Source organism: Halyomorpha halys, unplaced genomic scaffold, assembly GCF_000696795.3.
Source record: "Halyomorpha halys isolate HHAL.00 unplaced genomic scaffold, Hhal_1.1 Scaffold1310.1, whole genome shotgun sequence".
Classification (NCBI taxonomy): domain Eukaryota; kingdom Metazoa; phylum Arthropoda; class Insecta; order Hemiptera; family Pentatomidae; genus Halyomorpha; species Halyomorpha halys.
In genome coordinates this window covers 379,298-389,408 of record NW_027108292.1, presented here as the reverse complement: position 1 = coordinate 389,408, position 10,111 = coordinate 379,298, and the positions used below count along the sequence as shown (strand labels likewise).

General features: G+C 30.9%; 1 protein-coding gene across 2 annotated transcripts in view; it reads right to left on the bottom strand.

Moving 5' to 3' along the window:
* Positions 1-375: 375 nt before the first annotated feature.
* LOC106689229 (endocuticle structural glycoprotein SgAbd-2) overlaps positions 376-10,111 on the bottom strand; it is a 20,954-nt gene continuing 11,218 nt past the window's right edge. The window contains exons 1-2 of one of the 2 annotated variants that reach the window (XM_014434120.2): positions 5,370-5,521; positions 376-803 (exon numbers count right to left, since the gene is read on the bottom strand). In XM_014434120.2, coding sequence (XP_014289606.1) covers positions 476-803; positions 5,370-5,512 — 471 coding nt within the window. In that variant the 5' untranslated portion in view covers positions 5,513-5,521 and the 3' untranslated portion in view covers positions 376-475. Of the gene's footprint in view, positions 804-5,369; positions 5,522-10,111 lie in introns of those variants that run through there. The other variant, XM_014434119.3, reaches the window with a different exon arrangement.

The following is a 10,111-nucleotide window of genomic DNA, read 5'->3' as shown; positions in this document are numbered from 1 at the left end:
TGTAAGGAATTTTCTTTTAGTAAGAAATGGTTAATTTTTATCTTTTAGAGTTCTATTAAGTTTCTGAATACATTTTCTTTTTATATACGATTGTTTCATTTTAAACAATTAAAAATAAAAGACTAATTTTTTTCCGGAGCTGCACTATATTCGAACTAATTAAGGATACTGAAGCATTTAAAATATTAACAGAGAAACCTCACTGAGCGAATCGAGTTGGAAGAACAAAAGATTTTGTTCTTGATCTAAGAAGGTTAGACAGTGTCGGCGCCAGGTCCACTGAAGTTCGATCAGACTTAATAATGAGTTGTGATATTTAATTTAATATAATGTATATAGGATTTGTATCTACAGTATAAAGAAACTAAGTAAATGTACAAATATCAGACATATTTATTCAAATATTTCTTTTCAAAAACACTTTGGTTGGCATCTGTAAGAGCAAAAACATTAAAAAATAGCACAAAGAATCTATTCATCCTCTAAAGAATTCAGCAGCAGGTCTTATGGGTACTCCTTCGAAGGGTTCGTTCTGATCTGGTGGTTTTGGTCGAGCAGGTCCAAGTGGACCAACTGGAACAACTGTTACAGGAGGTCCTAGGACAGGAGGAGATGTTGATGGGATGTGAGCTCCTTCAGCGTGAAACCCGGTTTCGTCCGCATACCAATTGACAGTGATGACCTGTCCATCAGGAGCAGTGTAAGAGTAAGTACCGCGGGCTGTCTGAGCTTCTTCTCCTTCTACGCCAGGATTCTTCAAAAAACCTTCTTCCTGAACAGAGATCCCGTCTCCGGTCTCGTAACTGAAAAATTAAGAGAGATTTTTTCATATTTTTATTTAAATTAATTGAAGGGTATAGTGGGAAATCAATCAGAGACACATTTTGTACTGTTTATTCTATAAAATAGAGTAAATGCAGATATAATATAAAGAGTATCTCATTTATAGTATTACGTATGCGTTACTTGGATAACTGTTATTTTGAAGTTATTCTGAATAGCTTCATGGGCCAAATTAGCCGTAATTACTAAATATTACTAAAGTGACAGTTGTTTTAGAATTTGATTTCACTTTATTTTCTAATTATTGCATCGTTATAACCACCTTGCTCTCTTCAACAAGATAAAAAAATAATAAAAAATAAAATTCCCTTACAAACGAGAGCATTCCAAACCAAACTCTTTTCAGTCAGGGCCATAGCAAGGTGATTTTTATGGTTAATTTTGCACCCTCTTTTTACCTGCGCCCTTGGCAGGGGCATATCACTAGACGGTCTAGTTTAGGCCCTGTTTGCAGTAGTCTCCCACTTTAGGAATATATTAGGAGACCTAGGAACGAGATAGGAAAAAATAATACTAAGCAGCTCGTATTGTTGTTAGCATCTGAGGTGTTTCTGACATCTCACAACCTCAATATATAATCCATCGATCAAAAATAAACAAGCATTTTTGTAAAGTATAATTTCCAACAAGTTAGTTGTTTTCTTGTATGAAGTTCATGGTTCATGTTAGATTCTGATAGTTTAGAATACTCATGGATCACGAACATGGTGAACGTGATAGTATAAATTGCATTTTAAAATTTTTCATGTACAGTAGAGAAATTCGGAATTTTATGGAAGTTTACCAACTTGGTAACCTATTTCATCCTAACTAGTAATAGTTTCTCTTGGAACATCATGTGGATTAAGGAACCCCTTCATGTTGAGTGACGTTTTTTCTTTACTTTATTAGGTCAAGCCTCCGAATAAATTAATATTACTATCAATTGGGTCAAGCACTACTTACTTTTTTTTAATTATCACTGACCCAATGATGATCATTCAACTACTGACATTACTCAATATCTATAAGATTTTTAACAACGAATCATAATTAAATTCAGTTATTAAATTAATTTATTACTCAAATTATAAAAATTAAATAAAGATCATTTTAAGAACCTGTACATAAAATTAAAAATTAATTCTGAAACAATTGAAAGTAATGGCATGATGATGTATTTATTTTGCATATATATCCTTTTTCGAACGAGAACAATAATTTGTAAGAAATATATATCCAATAAACGAATCTAACTCAGTGTAGTTATACAACGATGAAAGCGCATAGGAAATAATTGATTGAGTTAAGATATTGGAGACTACTTTGGAACATTAATGAGTGATTTATCGTGGACTACTGTGTAATGATGGCAAATAGATAGAGGAACCTTCGCTACTGTCAGCGAAAGTACTTGTATATGATAATGGCGATAGTTGATGCTATCTACGTGTGCTATCCACCCAGCCTTCTAACCACTTTTAATGTCAGCTATGATGCGTCCAGTGTGCCTTGACCTGTCTTCTTGTATATCCTTCTATAAAAAATATTTGTTAGTAAATTATGAACTAGGTAGGAGTATTAGTAGATTGTATTGGATATGGCATTAATGGACAATCTGTTATAAACATACAATTTTTTTCGTTCTCACTTCATTTTTCTAATTTTTTAAACATGTTCTAAAATTCAGGAAATTCAAGTTGAGTATATGAAGGAAATTAAATAAAAATTTAAGAAATAATAAAACAATTAAATGAAATAAAACTAATTCATACGAAATATTTCCGGTATTAAAATTATTTTATTTCTAATTATAATTTTTTTTATACTTGAAAAAAACAAAAAATATTTATTATTATTATCCATTTTTATGTTTCTCATATTTGTTATTATTTTAAAGTATAATTGGATCAAACTATTTCTTGGTGGTGTATATTTTTGGATTGGGAACTTAAGCCCCCTTTCTCCAAAACGGTTTTATAAAGATTTAGGGTTATCTCGAATGCTAAGTGGCAAAAAAAAGACCATTTTAATATTCCGGGGTTGTTTTTTATCCTCTAAATTACACATCAGTTTAATTATCACTTTATTACATATGCCTTTCGCATTTCAAAATAAAGAGCCAAAAAAAAGTACGTTTAGCATTTATTTTGGATTTAGTAACTTTTCATTCTTTTTTTTTATTATTTATCTTACCTTTTAAAATAAGTATGTAAAAGTATGAAAAAAAATTAACAAATCAAGAAACTAATTAATTCTAGTAGAATTCAATACATAGTCATTGAATATAGTCCTTGGAACAACTCTCAAAAATTGTTTAAAAAATAAGTTGTATTATCTTATTTATTTAATTATTTGGTTATAACTTCTTTTATCTGAGAAACTGTTCATGTGCCAAGAACCTGTTGATTATACCAGGTATAAAAATCAACAGTTTTAATACTCCATTAATTCTAGGATGCCACAAGCTTTAATAGTTGTCAAAACGTTTAAGCGACAAATATTAGGTGCATATATTTGTCAAATGTGTGTATATGTGTGAGTAGAAATAATCATTAAACATACTTGTAATCAATGTTTTCTCATAACGTTGCACAGTGTTTGAAAGGCGGAAAACAACTACTGTTTAAGTTACTGAAAAATTCAATAACTTTTCACTGTTGTTAAGTAGTTTAGTTGCCTAACATATTTTACTAATTTAATCAGAAATATTTTAATTTTTAAAATTCAAACTTTGAATTATGCAAAAATTATCTGCATTATTATTATTATCACAACTGATTTTTTTTTATTTATTACTTTTTTTATTGTGTAATGTTACTTTCTGTCTTATATTTTCAAAATGGTATGGTTATGATCTATGGTCATTAGATCTCATTCACACCATACTTACAAATATATAAATTAAATGATAAAAAACAATAAGTAGAAGATAAAATAAATAATTAAAAAAAATTAAACTTAAAGTAAAATAATGATTTTTTTTTCTGTGTAACTTTTATTTCTCATTAACAAAAGCTATATCAGACGAAATACAACTTAAAAAACTAAATCTTTTTTTTTTCAAGTGACTAAAAAGAATCTAAATAAATACAAAAATAAAATTGAAAAATAATTTGTGTGTAGATAATTTCCGAACGCAGGTCTAAGACTCAACCCCTAATGAAATATTGAGATTCCAGATGCATTAGCGTTAGTGTGTACAATTTTAGTTTGAAGTTTAAAATACTCTTATTGTTCGTTTACTTTTGAAGAAGCGGGTGAAATGAAAGGATTATTTGTCGATAACTCAAAGAATCATTTCAGTTTTATTCAACCGTTTGAAGATGAACTATGTTCTCAAAAATGTCACATTACCTTTTTTCGAACTTGAAGGACATTGATTATGGTGTAATGGAAAAGAGAGTAAACTTAGTAATATTTTTAAGAATAATTTCATTTATCTGAAACAACATGAATGAAATTATCCAATTTATCATTAGAAAGTTTTTGTCTGGTTTTTCCGAAAGTAATAGGAAGGTCTTGAAAATAGAAACCAATTTAAATAATTTTTTTTGTATTTTATTAACTATGGATTATAACCAAGAAATGCCGTCATATAATTATTATGTAAAATATAAATAGTATTATTTATTTTCCCTTTTCCAAATAATTAGTTACAAAAAATATCTGTCAACCTTTGATTTATTTTGGTTTAAAAATAAGAAAATTTATCTTGTAAAAGTTCTCTTTTATGCTCTGGAGCATCTTATGCTCAATCCGAAATAAAGCATCAACCTCCAACTAGAAATGTCTCTCGATCTGATTTTAAGTATATATTACAATTACATTTTGTCCCCGAGGAGGATCCAAAAAATATATAAAATTATTAAATTAAACTATTCAAAATTTATCAATTTGGTCTTTAGAAATAATTTGTTACTAAGGAAAACATGGCGAAAAAAAATTATTTTGGGTATTTTTTATTGGGATTAAGAACCAGAAGTTTTATGCTCTCAGTAGTGAAGTTGTGCCCGGTATTCAATCCTTTCTGATAAACCATGAAACCCCCTATTGCACAATCAAAACAAATCTTATTTTTATATTAAAAAAGTAAGAAAAAATCTAATGTGATAATGGTTGATTTTCAATCAGGCATTACCAAAGAGGAGTATCACAATATTTTGGAGACAATTGTCTCTCGTTTATATTTGCTGATTTAACTAAGCAGCTAATTTCTAATTGTGTTATACGTCGATTGATTATTTAGTATTTTTAATCAGTAAGGTCAAGGTATTTATTATTGTTTTTTTGACATTGTTAGGAGAAATAAAAACTGCATTATATGTAGTAAAATACAAGATAGCAAAATTTGTTTAGATTCTTCAGTTTAGGTTCAGGCCGCCGATATAACAAGCTTCCAATACGACGACCGACTCGATATACACTGAATTTTAAAGTGAGAAACGTTGTCGAGGGGATAAGTTCCTCTCAAAACCTAATTCTGTGCTCAAAGAGCGGTTTTAGCAAAAAATTAAAACTCTGCGAACATTGGGCAACGCACTTACTTCGAGATAAGACTTGTGTCGAAAAAGGGACCACCTGCTGACCAAGCAGTGTCCTTGGCTGCCATCGGAACAGAGATCGGACACAGGCTATCAGAACTGGGATGTTCGCTCGCCTGAGAAGACAATGGCTGTCGAAACCCCATCCTCCGGGGTTGCTTCACTTCGCTGAACTGTCTTACGAAAGGAGCAGGGTCACAGGATAACTGCCAGGGGAGGGGCTGCCAATGTGTGAGGGAACGGAGGATGGGCCACGGAATGAATTGCCTTTTAAAATATATTAGCTTCAAATAATACTAATAATTCTATTTTCAACACAGCTATTGAATACACAAATATATTTTTGTGTGTGTATTCAATGGTTATATTGAAAAAAGTGAAATTATGTTCACTTGTTGTCTTAAATTTATATTTAAAAGAGAAGAAGAATAGGAGGCAAGCGGTCCCATGCGCACACCAATCTGGCCTCCCTAATAACACGATGTTGGTGTTTGTGGTACTTAGAAAGGCTTTACCTAAATTACTTATGTTCTTCTGAATTTATCAGCATTTATGTTTATGTCTTCATGTTTAACTAAACAGCTGTTGCAAAAGACAAAGGTCAGAAACATAAAATTTAATATTATCCGTGATTATCATCTCGAGACTTTTCGAAAGTTAACTCGGATTTTGATGCTTGAAAGACTCAAGTCCATTAATTTTGATTAAATGGGCCTATAGTTTTTATTTAATTGCACTTTCAAGATAATTTTAACTGACCTTTTTTTAAAAAAAAATTAATTACCTTAGTCAACATGAGTACTAATTACAAATATTGCTGAAAAATAATGCACAAAATACCGACAATCAACCTGAAGGACACTATCAGATACGCTGAGTGACCTTCTACATTGAGGATGGTCCGAGACTCGGCCGCTTTCTACACTTGGATGCCGATCCAGCGAGTCATCATCGAATAAGCGGACCTTGAGGAAACATCCGTCTGTCTTCTCTGGAGAATGGAGAACAATGGTCATTGTTATCCGCGATCTTCGACGTCTATAATGGTTCGATTCCTCTAAAGTTCATCGTAAATTGGCGAACAGTGCAATTGCGTTTAGCTATAAATAAGTGTACAACACGAAATAAAAGTTATCAAATAATATTTTTTACTTGGTTATGCATCGACTTTACGTATAATCAATTCAATTACTGTACAATTGGCACTGAAATAAATTTAGCTTGGAGATGGCATGTGAAGTGTTAGATAGAAAATGGCCGAAAGAGAAAAAGATTTTTTTTTTAACTCGACTTTTAAAGATCTCCCTAGATATCATATTATATTTTGACCTCCAAAATAAATCATACCACCAAATGTTGTCTTAAATGTTAGAATCACAGCGAGTTATGATTTGATGACTGAAGTGCTAGTTTATTAATTTTTTTTTAAGGCATATTTCCGAATTGCCCAATCTCATACACTTACAGCACAACCTATAGTAAGCACTTTCAGGTTTTCTCATTAAAGACACGAAACCACTAGCGTCTCACTGCATAGGTCAGATAAGAAACTTTCTTTGCCAGTTATCGGAAATCTTCATTAACATATTTAACAACCTTTTCGGTGTAGGTATACGTTTTCCGTATGTTTAGCTTTTGGAAAAGCGAAGATAAATAGTTATGAGAATTTTTCCTGATCATTAAATAAAGTAATTTTAAAATTTTTGTTTATTTTTATTAATTAATATAATTTTGTACTGGATTCTCTCCTGATATAAGAACTTCTATAAGAAACAGTAAAATCATATTTTTTCTCGTTTACTATTATAAAAACATAATTTAAGGATAATTATTTGAATGGTATTTTAAAAAAAAATAATAAATATACTTTTACCTTATGTTAATCTAGTCCTATACTAATAATTCAACTAACTCTAAAAATGAAAATCTGAGGTAATAAAAAAAATGAAACTATGTTATCGGAATACATCAGTTACCTTAGTTCCGATGACCAGGTTATGCATTCATTTAATTCTTAGAGAGAGGAGTATAATAAAGGGGATAAGGTGTGGCAGAAAAAGTGAATCCAAAAAGGCGGGCCAGGGTGCCCGAAAATGAAGCAATGATGTGACTATGAAAGCATGGGCGTCATTTAGAGAAGCTAGTCATTGGAAGAGTATGATCCAATTAATAGCTACCGTCGGTTTTAGTTTAGATTACAATGGCAAACATTTATGTTAACTTCAACGTAAACTTTCCTTTCGTGGGCGTGGCCTTTTTGGCTTCACATTTGCTTAGAATGAGAGTGGAATCATGCTTCCCTGATTTAGTTAAGAGAAAAATTGCTTGAATATTTTGTTTTTAATTTGGAAACCATAATGATCTGTTACATTTCATCAATGTGCAAATGGTCCATCCATTATAAAAGAATCATAAATCCGTTTAAAAAAATTCATTTGATTATAATTTAAAACTTTTGACAGTAAACTCCACACAAGTACCAATCTGATCATTAGAGCACTAAGGCATTAAAACTGTTAAAGAAATGTCTAATCTGGGTCTGATTACTTAAAGAGTAATATACAGTATTAATTTTTCTATTAAACATAAGGGAATTAATAAAGAAAGAAATATAGGATGCATTAAGATGTTTACCTAAATTTTTTTATAAATTATAATATTGGACTGTAATTTGTTTATATCAGTTTGACAATTCATGATTTGATTATCACATTTTAACAATAGGACGTTTCTAAGAGTTTTCGCTGGATATCAATTACGAGAAGCCTTCGAGCTACATTATCTACTAATATATTTATATTTGTTTAATTTTATACTGAGTCAATTTTATTTGAAAAAAAAAAACAATGAAGTCCATAGACGAATACCACTCAATGAGGCCATTTAGGAAATGCAAGTGATAGGGAGATGAGATCATCAGCATATTGCGTCAATGTTCACAGCACCGTTTCTGTTTACGTTGTGGGTTGTGTCGGTGATAGTCCAGCTAGGTATAAAAATTTGTATTCATTTTCTTTTTTTTTGTATTTTGGGTTTAGTTTGTTAAATAAAATTTTATAAAATCTAATTGAAATCCATAAAAATGTGCATTGCCTCGATTCATACTTTTTCATTTACTGGCTTAAAAGCAGTTCAAACCTTTTTGATGTTCACGGATAAACCCAACATTAAAGTTCTTATTTGTTCATAAGTAAGAACTTTTTTTTAGTTTTAATTTTTCAGTTGATATTATTCTATAGTAATAAATGTGTTTTGTTTAGTTCTGGCCTTAATTTTTTTTTTCTGAAAAAGGAACCAAACATTTCTTCAGCGGGATTTTAGTCCAGTAAGAATAGCTTAAAATTTAGCTGTACCCAAAAGTAAGTGTAAATAAATTTCAGTTCACGAATTGTTATGTAGAAATGTTTACGACTTCCTGATAGTCCATTTTTCAAAATTTTTAGGTTTATTACTCCGATGTAGAAATAAAAATCACACACCTTCACTAACCACCCAACATACGTCCTCAAATTTTGTGTAGATTAGTAAGACTCGTGTAAAAATTATTGCTACTTTTTGTAAAAAAAAAAAAATCATGAAACCAAACAAGGCGCAAATTATGAACAAACTATCTTAATTTTTCTGTCGTCAAAATTTTATTTTAGGATTTCTCTTTACAGTTGATATCCCAGCTCATCCTAACACTATCCTCACCACGTATGCAAATGACACATGTCTATTGTCAGTGAATAATGACCCTTCCATTGTATCCCAAACCCTCCAATCCTATAACACCACCATTGAATAATATTGCCATAGTATAGTGCCAAAACTGGAGGATTAAAATAAATCCCACCAAATCACATTTACCCTTCGTCGTATACCCATGTCCTCCTGCCCCACAGTATCCTTTAACCATTCCCCACTTATTCCTGTTCAACAGATCCTTTACTAACTACATCTAGACAAACGAGTGACGGAATCCATCCATAACACTGAAAAGAAAGGAAACTGCTCGTTGATTCCGACTATTACATCATGTATAAGACAAACGGTCTATAATTCCAATCCATTACAAAAGACTGATCTACCTAGCTATAATAAGGTCTATCTGGACAAACGAAGTTGAGCTTTGGGGCTTCCCTGAACCATCGAGTGCCTCCCGTATCTAATCCTTACAGTCCTAAATCTTTCGTAATATCCTTAATGCTCGTTTCTTTGTCACAAATCAAGTCATCAGGACCTGAATGTTCCATATGTTGCCTATTTAGCCAGAACCAAATAAAATGCTTCCTTCATAAACATCCCAACCACCCAAATCCACCTAACCTGTGTTCTCCTTCATTACCAAATTATCCTCCTAGGCGTCTGAAAAGAAAATGGCCTCGAGATCTTCTCGTCTAGAAATGTTATTAGAGTTCTATCAATGGAAAAATTCTCCACATGTTTGTATCCTGCCATTTTATCACTAACAGCAAATCTACTTGTTTCATATATTTGAATACAATTATAAATAACATGATTTTTCTTATAGGGAATAACCAATATAAATTTTGTTCCTGCCAAGAATACTACATGTTACTATTTAATTTAAAAAAAAAAAAATATTATGAAGATCAGAAAAGGCGAAGACCACAAAACTGTAATGCAATCCAGAGAGTAATCATGGCATTTCCCGTTAGAATTACTATTTTTCCTTTTTTCTCCTTGATTTAATCATAAAATTCTTTAATATTTAGTAATTTTTTTTTTTTTTTTTTTTTTTT